The sequence below is a fragment of the Salvelinus fontinalis genome, chromosome 3 (genome assembly GCF_029448725.1).
Source record: "Salvelinus fontinalis isolate EN_2023a chromosome 3, ASM2944872v1, whole genome shotgun sequence".
In the NCBI taxonomy this organism is placed as follows: Eukaryota; Metazoa; Chordata; class Actinopteri; order Salmoniformes; family Salmonidae; genus Salvelinus; species Salvelinus fontinalis.
In genome coordinates this window covers 2,313,539-2,328,634 of record NC_074667.1, presented here as the reverse complement: position 1 = coordinate 2,328,634, position 15,096 = coordinate 2,313,539, and the positions used below count along the sequence as shown (strand labels likewise).

General features: G+C 44.3%; 1 protein-coding gene across 17 annotated transcripts in view; it reads right to left on the bottom strand.

The window, feature by feature from the left end:
- The window catches only part of LOC129835956 (regulating synaptic membrane exocytosis protein 1-like), a 117,444-nt gene that overhangs the window by 7,019 nt on the left and 95,329 nt on the right, over window positions 1–15,096 (bottom strand). For 16 of the 17 annotated variants that reach the window (XM_055901744.1, XM_055901653.1, XM_055901701.1 and 13 more), the window contains 3 exons: window positions 3,755–3,972; window positions 1,963–2,107; window positions 1,464–1,579 (listed from right to left, as the gene is read on the bottom strand). In XM_055901744.1, coding sequence (XP_055757719.1) covers window positions 1,464–1,579; window positions 1,963–2,107; window positions 3,755–3,972 — 479 coding nt within the window. The other variant, XM_055901733.1, reaches the window with a different exon arrangement.

Sequence of the window (15,096 nt, the reverse complement as noted above, 5' to 3'; positions counted from 1 at the left end):
CACTGGTGTCCCCCAGGGCTCTGTTCTAGGCCCTCTCCTATTCTCGCTATACACCAAGTCACTTGGCTCTGTCATAACCTCACATGGTCTCTCCTATCATTGCTATGCAGACGACACACAATTAATCTTCTCCTTTCCCCCTTCTGATAACCAGGTGGCGAATCGCATCTCTGCATGTCTGGCAGACATATCAGTGTGGATGACGGATCACCACCTCAAGCTGAACCTCGGCAAGACGGAGCTGCTCTTCCTCCCGGGGAAGGACTGCCCGTTCCATGATCTCGCCATCACGGTTGACAACTCCATTGTGTCCTCCTCCCAGAGCGCTAAGAACCTTGGCGTGATCCTGGACAACACCCTGTCGTTCTCAACTAACATCAAGGCGGTGGCCCGTTCCTGTAGGTTCATGCTCTACAACATCCGCAGAGTACGACCCTGCCTCACACAGGAAGCGGCGCAGGTCCTAATCCAGGCACTTGTCATCTCCCGTCTGGATTACTGCAACTCGCTGTTGGCTGGGCTCCCTGCCTGTGCCATTAAACCCCTACAACTCATCCAGAACGCCGCAGCCCGTCTGGTGTTCAACCTTCCCAAGTTCTCTCACGTCACCCCGCTCCTCCGCTCTCTCCACTGGCTTCCAGTTGAAGCTCGCATCCGCTACAAGACCATGGTGCTTGCCTACGGAGCTGTGAGGGGAACGGCACCTCTGTACCTTCAGGCTCTGATCAGGCCCTACACCCAAACAAGGGCACTGCGTTCATCCACCTCTGGCCTGCTCGCCTCCCTACCTCTGAGGAAGTACAGTTCCCGCTCAGCCCAGTCAAAACTGTTCGCTGCTCTGGCACCCCAATGGTGGAACAAACTCCCTCACGACGCCAGGACAGCGGAGTCAATCACCACCTTCCGGAGACACCTGAAACCCCACCTCTTTAAGGAATACCTAGGATAGGATAAAGTAATCCTTCTGACACCCCCCCTTAAAAGATTTAGATGCACTATTGTAAAGTGGCTGTTCCACTGGATATCTTCTTATCTTAGATGCACCAATTTGTAAGTCGCTCTGGATAAGAGCGTCTGCTAAATGACTTAAATGTAAATGTAAATGTTGACACTGCTATGTTGATCTGAGCCTTCCTGTAGGAAAACCACTACAGTGTCTGAGTTTTGGCTGTCACAGATGCACCTCCCCCGACTACAGTCGGCTTTGTTAGGCTTACTGCTCGAACACACCTAAGGTCATAAAATAGGAAGTAGTAAGAAAAGTTGGCAATTGAGTTTCTCAAGAGGGAAGTTAGAAGGATATTGAGTTATTGAGGTAATACGGAGACAGAAGAAAGGAAGCTATGTGAATCAATGAAACTGATTTAATATCAAGTTATCAATTGGGGAAGAGTCACAGAGGAACTACGGTAGGGCAATAACATGATGAATAAACAGAATAGAATCGGGGGATATTTACTCACCTATGGCAGGTGTGGCAAGCGTTTGTCTGCCCACCAGCTGGGCAGGACCCAGGCCATCCAGGAAGTCGCTGAACTGGTTGCCTGGCTGTCCCAGACGCACCCCACCGAAAAGCAGACTAGAACAGAGGAAGAACACAGTCAATATACAACTAATTACCGTATATAACCTATGGGTCCTAGGTTATATTATCTATCGAATTTACTGCAATAATGCTGAATTACTGAGTTGTTTACTTTACAGTGAATGTCAATACATGTAACATTGGAAAAAACATTTGTACCCATAAACAGAAAGAGGAAGAAAGTGACGAAGAGAGAGGGGTAGAGGGAGGAAAAGGAAAGAGACATACAGTATACAGAGAGAGCTAGCGAGAGAGAGAGAGAGAGAGAGAGAGAGAGAGAGAGAGAGAGAGAGAGAGGGAGAGAGAGAGAGAGAGAAATACAGAGAGAGAGATGAATATATATATAGAGAGAGAGTCTGTATTTTGGAGATACTGACTTTCCCTCAGAGTTGCAGCTGTTCATGGTGCCGTTGGTGGACTCTTTACTGGACTGTCGACTCATATTCCTGGTCATCTCTACAGCCATGCCCGTCTCTGTGCTCCTCTGGATGGATGCACCCTTCTCCTTCTTCCCCTTCCCCTCTGGTACCGGAGAGGAGAAAATATACACAATGTAGCGGATAGCTAAGGCTAATGGCTAAGTTAGCACGGCTAATCTACTGTCTTCCTGAGACCTGAAGTCCTATCTTCCAGGCCTTAGTTTTTCTGGGTCAGCGCTAAACAACACAACTCTCGAGGATGAACACATTTAGGCCAGAAGGCTATATTTCGTGGTCCTCTTGAGGAAAACCAGGTGTGGTGCCATGTATTCCTAGCTGCCTCGTCGTCATGATAGGATACAGTGACAGAGCTGGGGAACCATGTTACATCTCAGAGGACAAAGGACACAAAAGAGAAATTGAAAGAACCGGGAAGTCAAAGAATCCTTTTCTGTCATTGTGTTTTCACAAGTCACAGCTGAACAATGGGTTGGAGAGATGTTTAGAGAGAAAGAACAACACGTGTCGTTATTTCAAGGTTCCATCCCTCGTCACGTCAACACAACCAACCTAATACAGACAATGGCATACCGTACAGTCAATCCTAAAGAACGATACAGTAGTACATGATGATAATACGCAGGTTGATGTCTATTGTCATGAATCTTTCCCTGGAGGCAGAACTGAGCGATTCCCGCTAGACGGACCAGCTGCAAAGTCAAAATGTTAATGATTTTTTTGGTGTGTTTTTTTTGTCTTAATTTAAGGTTAGCAGTGTGGTTAAGGTTAGGGTTAAGCTTAGACCTAGGCTTAAAATCTGATTTTATGGCTTTATGGCTATGCCAGCTAGTGACCACTCTGCAGAGCTGCCTCTAGAACAAGATTCATGACAAAGAACGCTAAACTTAAATGAATTGTAGTACAGCAAGAATCACCAGTATCAACCATAAAACAATATGAAAGCATTCAAGCTTGAAAAATGTAAAAACAAGTCCTCCTTACCTTCTCGCTCTCTCAACCAAACATGAATTCTATGATTTTGTCAGCAAAGAGGGCAACTATCACACAGAACACCAATCGTACTGCTATACTATATAACAATGGGGAGAGAGGAGAGAGGCACGGAGAGAACCCCTAGGCCCTAGTTTCCTTTATAATGGCTTTTTATGTCAGCTACAAAGAGGAGCGCAAAAAAACAAGAGGAAGGGAGTGCAGTTGGAGCCTTTCAACTATCTCTCTCTCGGTCTCTCTGCTTCCTCTCTCTCCCCACCCTACAGTGAGTCCAGCCAGGCTGAGAAAGAGTCTCTCTGACTGAACGCTTGGCCGCAGCGGGTGTCATCTAGAGTTGAAACATGTTGTTTTGAAACTCTTTATAGCACGTTTTTTGTGGGTTGCATTCGAATTCCAGCATCAGGACATTTTGGTGCGCGGTAAACGTAAACAAAAGGTCAAGAGTCAAGAGTGATTCTTGTTTTTTTACTCTTCTTCAGATGAAAGTGCTATAAGGTAGTTCAGGTCCTTCTTAACCCTAAAAACAGCTGAGAACTATAATGTCATGGCCACTTGCTGATAGTCCGTAATGTCTAATTTTTACTGTCTGTAATGTCCAATTGTTAAATGTCTGTCTACCACCGTCTTGTAAATATAAACCGTAAATCAAATCAAAATACCAGAGCCACATTTTCAAATCACAACCATCCCGAGCGTCTCCTTCATTTGGGTGAGGGTCAGTTTTGACCTTTGAACTCACCCGGGCCGACGATCTGCGACGTGCTGCGACTACGTCTGTTGGAGACGATGGAGACCACCCTGGCACTGAGGCTGGAGCGTCTCTTCTTGCCACCCATGCCCACTGTGCCCAGCGCCGTATCCGATTGGCTGCCGTCGGTACGCTCTGACGCGTAGATCTCACCGCTCACACTTGTGCTCTTCAGCATGGTCCGGCCTGGCGCCGCACGAACCTGCCGACTAGAGGGAGAGAGAGGAGAGTAAAAGTTACATCTGGAATCACAGTCTTGAGATATGAAAAGAGTAGTGGAACTTATAACATAAGGGGTTACCTTCACTTTAGTGGGTGACAACACAGCAGTCTAATAAACTTCAATAATTGATAAGGATTTTATACAGTATGATATGAGGCATACAATGATTGGTGAGTGATTGTAATGAGTTTATATGATATTGATGATACAAGAAAGCCTGAACAGACTCCAAAAGATCTGAAAGATCTCAAAACTAAAAAATGATCTCAAATGATCTAAAATTTACAAATACGCTTCCAAAATCCCACACAATTCAGCAATATGCCTTATGTGTCCAATGTCCATCATTGCCGGTCTTTTGTAATGGTCGATAACACTGAAATATAATTAAAACACATTACAATGTATTATATAATGTATTACACTGATATATATGTATTATATATCAGTGGAGGCTGGTGGGAGGTGCTATAGGAGGATGGGCTCATTGTAATGGCTGGAATGGAATCAATGGAAGGTATCAAACACTTCAAACATATGGAAACCACATGTTTGACTCCATTCCATTTATTCCACTCCAGTCATTACGATGAGCCTCCTATAGATCCCCCCCCACCAGCCTCCTCTGATATAAGTATATATAAATATATATGTGTCACTTTTGTAATATAAATGAGTCTCTCAGTCTCAGCCAAAAGCCTTAGCTGTTCAGGCTTCTTCTTCTCAGACAGGCCAACATACAGCAGGGACTGATGAAACTCAGTGCTCTGTGGCGCTTTCTAGGGGTTCGGAGGAGCTGGTGCATGTCCATCCCCTCTAAAGGGGTCGGGTTGCTGCTGCAGGAGAGCCCCGCCACACTGACCCCATCCCGCATACCCATCGTGGACCCTCTCAAAGTGACCAGGGGGCTAGGGAGGGGTAGGTTGGCCTGGGGCATCTCCTCAGCCCCGTGGAGGGGGGTGATGAAGGGGCAAGGGCCGGCGCTGGGGTAGGGAGGAGGGTACTCCAGCTCAGAAGAGGTCCAGAAGGGGTCTGGACAGCGGGAGCACAGGACGCATGCCAGGAGAGATCTGAGATACACACTGACGTACAAACACACACGCAGACACACAGAGGCACAGGACACAACAACGAAAGTTGACCCAAATAACAATCACAGACACACAACCACATGCACAACATTAAATCAAGCCAAATAAACAAGGAGACTATATCACATATGATGTTGTATGTCAGCACAAATCACCAAACCCATTTCCCCTCATTGAACAATTAAGCCATACACTGAAATAGAATAATGGGACTGATAGAATATAGCAGCCTCAGATGGAGAGAGAAGAAGAAGGAGGATTGAGGAAGATGGGAGGATATAAAGGGACTAGGTAGAGTCAGAGGAGTCCATAACGTCCACACCTCTTCTCATAGGCAGCTAAGTCTCATAATCAAGCACCTCCAAACTGACTTCGGGACAGTCATCAATATATTATATGCATCCAAGCATCTCCATCAAAACACCTCCACATTGACCTGGGGCCTTTCTACTGTGCCGTTTTAAAAAGACATAACGTTAGCCATCGGGAACTACAAAAGTTTTGCTACTTTTCTCAACAACATTGATGCCCTGAATTCAGCAGGCGGTATCAACAGATCAGTTGGAAGAAGGGATGGGCTACATTCTGCACATAACAGGCTCAGTGTGAACCGTAGTGACTTGACACAATGTTGGCCAAACAAGATGTACAGTGCCTTGCAAAAGTATTCACCACCCTTGGCGTTTTTCCTATTTTGCTGTATTACAACCTGTAATTTAAATGATTTTTTATTTTGGATTTCATGTAATGGACATACACAGAATAGTCCAAATTGGTGAAGTGAAATGAAATGAATGACTTGTTTCAGAAAATAAAATAAAATTTTAAAAATGAAAAGTGGTGCGTGCATATGTATTCAACCCCTTTGCCATGAAGCCCCAAAATAAGATCTGGTGCAACCAATTACATTCATAAGTCACATAATTCATTAAATAAAGTCCACCTGTGTGCAATCTAAGTGTCACATGATCTCAGTATATATACACTTGTTCTGAAAGGCCCCAGAGTCTGCAACACCACTAAGCAAGGGGCGCCACCAAGCAAGCGGCACCACGAAGACCAAGGAGCTCTCCAAACGGGTCAGGGACAAAGTTGTGGAGTACAGATCAGGGTTGGGTCATAAAAAAATATCCAAAACTTTGAACATCCCACGGAGCACCATTAAATCCATAATTAAAAAATATATATATATGGCACCACAACAAACATGCCAAGAGAGGGCCGCCCACCAAAACTCATGGACCATGCAAGGAGGTCATTAATCAGAGAGGCAACATAGATAACCCTGAAGGAGCTGCAAAGCTCCACAGCAGAGATTGGAGTGTCTGTCCATAGGACCACTTTAAGCTGTACACTCCACAGAGCTGGGCTTTACGGAAGAGTGGCCATTGCTTAAAGAAAAAAATAAGCAAACACAGGGACTGGGAAACTAGTCAGGGACTGGGAAACTAGTCAGAATTGAAGGAATGATTGATTCTGCTAAATACAGGGAAATTCTTGAAGCAAACGTGTTTCAATCTTCCAGAGATTTGAGACTGGGATGGAGGTTCACCTTCCAGCAGGACAATAACCCTAAGCATTCTGCTAAAGCAACACTCAAGTGGTTTAAGGGGAAACATTTAAATGTCTTGGAATGGCCTAGTCAAAGCCCAGACCTCAATCCAATTGAGAATCTGTGGTATGACTTAAAGATTACTGTACACCAGCAGGAACCTATCCAACTTGAAGAAGCTGGAGCAGTTTTGCCTTGAAGAATGGGAAAAAAATCCTAGTGGCTAGATGTGCCAAGCTTATAGAGACATATCCCAAGAGACTTGCAGCTGTAAATGCTGCAAAAGGTGGCTCTATAAAGTATTGTCTTTGTGGGGATGAATAGTCATGCACGCTCCAGTTTTAGTTTTTATGTTATATTTTTTGTTTGTTTGACAATAAAAAATATTTTGCATCTTCAAAGTGGTAAATCTTCAATGTTGTGTAAATCAAATGATTCAAACCCCCCCAAAAATGTATTTTAATTCCAGGTTGTAAGGCAACAAAATAGGAAAAATGCCAAGGGGGTGAATACTTTCGCAAGCCACTGTAGCTACAAACCAAACGGAGTTAAATGGTTACAGTCTGCCGTGAAGTGTTCACCCATGTATATGGTACCTGGATACACAACGCTCTCTATAGAACTACCAAAGGAAAGTCCTTATTCCAGCGTGTGACTCCAATTGTTGGCCAGTACATGCTGTAACTGTATGTTTTGTATCCGCCATGACTACAGACAGTGGGGACACGCCCGACACAGCTCTGAGAGGCTACACCAAACGCTACCACGCAGCCGGGCCAGTGCGTAGCAAGGAACAGCCGGCGACCTGCCACTGACAACCGACCCATGCGCTTCTCTCTCGCTCTCCACATTCAACGAGAGACAGACAACAACACAGTTGTGCGAGGCACTGGTATGGGCATCCTCGGCCATGGAGGGAGCATCTAAGTCCCTGGCGGCGCCGGTTCAGCAGTGAACTCCTTTGAATCTGCTGGGGACTTCCGTGCTATTAAGTGATTCATCTGTGACATGTCCGTAGTTGTCACGGGAAAAAGTCTGATGGATACCTTCATTTGTGAAAAATATATTGAACTTGATGCAGCTAAAGAAAGGAATATTACTCTTCATTAAGAAATAAATAAATCTGACCAAGTGCCTTGAACGGCGTAGCAGTGTAGACAGATATAGCCCTTGGTTCACTCCAGACCTGACTGCCCTCGACCAGCACAAAAACATCCTGTGGCGAACTGCAATAGCATCGAAGAGCCCCCGTGATATGCAACTGTTCAGGGAAGTCAGGAACCAATACACGCAGTCAGTCAGGAAAGCAAAGGCCAGCTTTTTCAAGCAGAAATTTGCATCCTGTAGCTCTAACTCCAAAAAGTTCTGGGATACTGTAAAGTCCATGGAAAACAAGAGCACCTCCTCCCAGCTGCCCACTGCACTGAGGCTAGATAACACGGTCACCACTGATAAGTCAGTGATAATCGAAAACTTCAACAAACATTTCTCAATGGCTGGCCATGCCTTCCACCTGGCGACTCCAACCTTGGCCAACAGCCCCGCCCCCCCCGCTGCTACTCGCCCAAGCCTCCCCAGCTTCTCCTTTACCCATATCCAGATAGCAGATGTTCTGAAAGAGCTGGAAAACCTGGACCCATACAAATCAGCTGGGCTTGACAATCTGGGCCCCCTATTTCTGAAACTGTCCGCTGCCATTGTCGCACCCCCTATTACCAGCCTGTTCAACCTCTCCTTCGTATCATCTGAGATCCCCAAGGATTGGAAAGCTGCCGCTGTCATCCCCCTCTTCAAAGGGGGAGACACCCTGGACCCAAACTGTTACAGACCTATATCCATCCTGCCCTGCCTAGCTAAGGTCTTCGAAAGCCAAGTCAACAAACAGATCACTGACCATCTCGAATCCCACCGTACCTTCTCCGCTGTGCAATCCGGTTTCCGAGCCGGTCACGGGTGCACCTCAGCCACGCTCAAGGTACTAAACGATATCATAACTGCCATCGATAAAAGACATTACTGTGCAGCCGTCTTCATCGACCTGGCCAAGGCTTTCGACTCTGTCAATCACCATATTCTTATCGGCAGACTCAATAGCCTCGGTTTTTCTAATGACTGCCTTGCCTGGTTCACCAACTACTTTGCAGACAGAGTTCAGTGTGTCAAATTGGAGGGCATGTTGTCCGGTCCTCTGGCAGTCTCTATGGTGGTACCACAGGGTTCAATTCTCGGGCCGACTCTTTTCTCTGTATACATCAATGATGTTGCTCTTGCTGCGGGCGATTGCCTGATCCACCTCTACGCAGACGACACCATTCTGTATACTTCCGGCCCTTCCCTGGACACTGTGCTATCTAACCTCCAAACAAGCTTCAATGCCATACAACACTCCTTCCGTGGCCTCCAACTGCTCTTAAACGCTAGTAAAACCAAATGCATGCTTTTCAACCGTTCGCTGCCTGCACCCGCACGCCCGACTAGCATCACCACCCTGGACGGTTCCGACCTAGAATATGTGGACATCTATAAGTACCTAGGTGTCTGGCTAGACTGCAAACTCTCCTTCCAGACTCATATCAAACATCTCCAATCCAAAATCAAATCTAGAGTCGGCTTTCTATTCCGGAACAAAGCCTCCTTCACTCACGCCGCCAAACTTACCCTAGTAAAACTGACTATCCTACCGATCCTCGACTTCGGCGATGTCATCTACAAAATAGCTTCCAATACTCTACTCAGCAAACTGGATGCAGTTTATCACAGTGCCATCCGTTTTGTTACTAAAGCACCTTATACGACCCACCACTGCGACCTGTATGCCCTAGTCGGCTGGCCCTCGCTACATGTTCGTCGTCAGACCCACTGGCTCCAGGTCATCTACAAGGCTATGCTAGGCAAAGTGCCGCATTATCTCAGTTCACTGGTCACGATGGCTACACCCACCCGTAGCATGCGCTCCAGCAGGTGTATCTCACTGATCATCCCTAAAGCCAAAACCTCATTTGGACGCCTTTCCTTCCAGTCCTCTGCTGCCTGGGACTGGAACGAATTGCAAAAATCTCTGAAGTTGGAGACTTTTATCTCCCTCAACAACTTTAAAAATCTGCTATCCGAGCAGCTAACCGATCGCTGCAGCTGTACATAGTCCATCTGTAAACTACCCACCCAATTTACCTACCTCACCCCCATACTGCTTTTATTTATTTACTTTTCTGCTCTTTTGCACACCAGTATCTCTTCTTGCACATGATCATCTGATGATTTATCACTCCAGTGTTAATCTGCTAAATTGTAATTATTCGATTTATTGCCTACCTCATGCCTTTTGCACACATTGTATATAGATTCTCTTTTTTCTACCATGTTATTGACTTGTCTATTGTTTACTCCACGTGTAACTCTGTGTTGTTGTCTGTTCACACTGCTATGCTTTATCTTGGCCAGGTCGCAGTTGCAAATGAGAACTTGTTCTCAACTAGCCTACCTGGTTAAATAAAGGTGAAATAAAAAATAAAAATAAAAAAACTGAATAAGGATTCCATGAGACTATTGGCATCTTTAAATGCTTCCTATCAAAACATCCAAGAAGATCATAATGGGACCTTCCTGGACTATGATCCATTTCCGCCACTGCACCCCTCTACTAGCTTGAACCAGAAAATGGCTGCTCATTGTTGGACTCCAGGTGAGCGTTAATGGATGCATGTTGGAACCAGAAAGAAGGAGAATAATTGTTCTCGGCGCCGCCTGCCTTTTTTCCCCACGTCCAGACTTAACACTTTCAAATCGCTTTCAGCACCTGTACCAGCTGTCTTCTGTCGGGAACTTGGGTGTTCCCTCTATGGCTGTGGATGTCAAATCAAATCAAATGTTTTTTGTCACATGCACCAAATACAACAGGTGAGACCTTACCGTGAAATGTTTACTTACAAGCCCTTAACCAACAATGCAGTTCAAGAAATAGAGTTAATGAAAATATTTACTAAATAAACTAAAGAATAAAAAATAAAAAAAAGTATCACAAGAAAATTACATAACAATAATGAGGTTATATACAGGGGGTACCGGTACCGAGTCATTGTGCGGGGGTACAGGTTAGTTGAGGTAATTTGTACATGTAGGTAGGGGTAAAGTGACTATACATAGATAATAAACAGTGAGTAGCAGCAGTGTACAAACAAAGGGGGGGATCAATTTAAATAGTCCAGGTGGCCATTTGATTAATTGTTCAGTAGTCTTATGGCTTGGTTGTAGAAGCTGTTAAAGAGCCTTTTGGACCTAGACTTTGCTGTGCGGTAGAAGAGAGAACAGTCTACGACTTGGGTGACTAGATTCATTGTACATTTTTGTGTTGTGTTGTTGCCTACCCTTACCACCTGGGACGGCACGTCAGGACGTCCAGGATCCAGTAACAGAGGGAGGTGTTTAGTCCCAGGGCCCTTAGCTTAGTGATGAGCTTTGCGGACACTACGGTGTTGAACACTGAGCTGTAGTCAATGAACAGCATTCTCACATACGTGTTCCTTTTGTCCAGGTGGGAAAGGGCAGTGTGGAGTGCGATTGAGATTGTGTCATCTGTGGATCTGTTTGGGCGGCATGCGAATTGGAGTGGTTCTGGGGTTTCTGGGATGATAGTGTTGATGTGAGCCATGACCAGCCTTTCAAAGCACTTCATGGCTACCGACGCGAGTGCTACGGGCGGCAATCATTTAGTCAGGTTACCTTCGCTTTCTTGGGCACAGGGACTATGGTGGTCTGTTTGAAACATGTACCTCTCCCTGACCTAGTCAATCAATTGGCTGAGCACAGCCTGGACTACCGTGGCACACCTCCACTGGGCTGTGCTCTCTGGATCAGAGCTCTGTCCCTTTGGATGTTGTGGCCTGCATGCAGCCGGCATCTCAGCAGCCCTCTATTCAGGTGAGCTATGTGGCTCTGGTCTTGCAACCAGCTTCGAGACACAGCAGAGGCTGGATCATTCTGGCTATTGTGATAGGGAGTTCGATGGTGAGGCATATATCTGTACTTTGGGCAAAGACTTTGTGTTTTCCTGGGGCAAAAGTTCAGGATATCACCAAGTTGCTTCCCGTGGCTGTGAGTCAGTCACCGGGGGCTGATACTGCCATGGTTAATTTGGGGTCGAAGGACACTATGAAGGGCAGCTCAGAACAGCTGAAGATGGATTTGAAATAACTGATTGGGTCACTACTTGACACCAACAAACGCCTCATAATATCTGGTCCTCTGCCCTCCCTAAATCGTGGCATTGAACAGTTCAGCAGACTTTTCATCTTCCATAACTGGCTACGAGACTATTGCAGCACTGTGGGTGTAACACTTATTGACAATTTTGAAAACTTCTGGAAACAAAGCTCGAATTATAAGGAAGATGGTATCCACTCAAATCATTTGGCTTCCTTGACCCAAGCCCAGCTGATTTAATCCCTACCATTGTGTCACTGAGTTGTCATAATGTTCCAGGGGCGTTGGAAGACACAATGTAAGTAACCTCATTTATGTCCCTCTTACTGCCCTGAATGCCTCTGCTCATTCTACAGCTATTGAATGTAATTACATGCCTATGAACCAGTGTTATACTGTTAGCACTGGGGTGTTGTCCCCTAGCAGGAAGTCCACTGTGTGTAGCTCACCCTGAGGTAATATAAATAACCAGAAGATGTCTACCTCTGCCAAGCTTCCCAGTAAAGCAAGAAAAACAATCAAGCATCTCAGAAGTGTTAAAAATAGCCCACGTTAACATATGTACTTTAAGAAACAAGGTTCATGAAATAAATTTTTTGCTAGTAACAGATTACATTCATATTCTGACAATCTCTGAAACTCACTTAGATAATATCTTTGATGATACAGTGGTAGCAATACATGGTTATAACATCTACAGAAAAGACAGGAATGCCAAAGGTGGAGGTGCGGCTGTTGTTATTCAGAACCACATTCCTGTAAAGATTAGAGAGGATCTCATGTTAAATACTGTTGAAGTAATATGGCCACAGGTTCATCTGCCTCACCTAAAGCCCATTCTGGTGGGAAGCTGCTATAAACCACCAAGTGTGTCACGCCCTGACCATAGTTTGCTTTGTATGTTTTATGTTTTGTTTGGTCAGGGTGTGATCTGAGTGGGCATTCTATGTTGTATGTCTGGTTTGTCTATTTCTATGTGTTTGGCCTGATATGGTTCTCAATCAGAGGCAGGTGTTTTGCGTTGTCTCTGATTGGGAACCATATTTAGGTAGCCTGTTTTGTATTGTGGGTTGTGGGTTATTGTCTATGTTATGTTGCATGTTTGCACAGTGTTTATATAGCGGTCACGTTCGTCTTATTCGTTTTGTTGTTTTTGTTTAAGTGTTCTTCATTAAATATAGAAGAATGTATTCAAACCACGCTGCGCTTTGGTCCGCTTCTTACGACGATCGTGACAAAGTGTGGACAGTCAGTATCTGGATAACGTGTGAAATGCTTGATAATGTGTGTGATATCAATAGAGATGCATATTTTCTGGGTGATTTAAATATTGACTTCACTTTCATCAAGCTGCCCACTCAAGAGAAAGCTTCAAACTGTAACTAGTAACTGCAACCCGGTTAAGGTTATCAATCAACCTACCAGGGTAGTTACAAACACTACAGGAATGAAATCATCAACATGTATTGATCACATCTTTACTAATGCTGCAGAAATTAGCTTGAAAGCAGTATCCAGATCCATTGGATGTAGTGATCACAATATAGTTGCCATTTCTAGGAAAACCAAAGTTCCAAAGGCTGGCCCTAATATAGTGTATAAGAGGTCTTACAATAAGTTTTGTAGTGATTCTTATGTTGTTGATATAAAGAATATTTGTTGGTCCGTGATGTGTAATGAGGAGCAATCAGATGACGTACTTGACGCATTTATGAAATTGCTTATACCAGTTACTAATAAGCATGCACCCATGAACAAAATTACTGTAAAACTGTTAAATCCCCATGGACTGATGAAGAATTGAAAAATTGTATGGTTGAGAGGGATGAGGCAAAATAAATGGCAAACAGGTCTGGCTGTACAACCAATTGGCAAACATATTGCAAATTGAGAAATCATGTGACTAAACTGAATAAAAAGAAGAAAACTACACTTTGAAACAAAGATAAATTACATAAAGATTGATAGTAAAAAGCTTTAGATTACCTTAAATGACATTTTGGGCAAAAAGGCTAATTCTTCTCCAAAATTCATTGAATCAGATGGCTCATTCATCACAAAACCCACTGATATTGCCAACTCATTTAATGATTTTTTCATCGGCAAGATTAGCAAACTTAGGCATGACATGCCAGCAACAAATGCTGACACTACACATCCAAGTATATCTGACCAAATTATGAAAGACAAGCACTGTAATTTTGAATTCCGTAAAGTAAATGTGGAAGAGATGAAAAAATGATTGTTGTCTATGAACAATGACAAGCCACCGGGATCTGACAACGTGGATGGAAAATTACTGAGGACGATAGTGGACGATATTGCCACTCCTATTTGTTATATCTTCAATTTAAGCCTACTAGAATGTGTGTGCCCTCAGGCCTGCAGGGAAGCAAAAGTTATTCCCCTACCTAAGGATAGTAAAGCCCCCTTTACTGGCTCAAATAGCTGACCAATCAGCATGTTACCAACCCTTTGTAAACTTTTGGAAAAATTGTGTTTGACCAGATACAATGCTATTTTACAGTAAACAAATTGACAACAGACTTTCAGCGCGCTTATAGAGAAAGACATTCAACAAGCACAGCATTTACATAAATGTCTGATGATTGGCTGAGAGAAATTGATAATAAAAACATTGTGGGGGCTGTTTTGTTAGACTTCAGTGCGGCTTTTGACACTATCGATCATAGTTTATTGCTGGAAAAATGTATGTGTTATGGCTTTACACCCCCTGCTATATATTGGATAAAGAGTTACCTGTCTAACAGAACACAGACGCTGTTCTTTAATGGAAGCCTCTCCAACAAAATCCAGGTAGAATCAGGAATTCCCCAGGGCAGCTGTCTATGCCCCTTACTTTTGAAAATCTTTACTAACAACATGCTACTGGCTTTGAGTAAAGCCTGTGTGTCTATGTTGCGAATGACTCAACACTATACATGTCAGCTACCACAGCGACTGAAATGACTGCAACAATTAAAAAGGAGCTGCAGTTAATTTCAGAATGGGAGGCAAGGAAAAACTAAAAGCTTTGTATTTGGGACAAATCATTCACTAAACCTCAACTAAATCTTGTAATGAATAATGTGGTAATTGAGCAAGTTGAGGAGACTAAACTGCTTGGAGTAACCCAGATTGTAAACTGTCATGGTCAAAACAATTTGATACAACAGTAGCTAGGATGGGGAGAAGTTTGTCTACAATAAAGCGCTGCTCTGCATTCTTAACAGCACTATCAACAAGGCCGGTCCTACAGGCCCTAGTT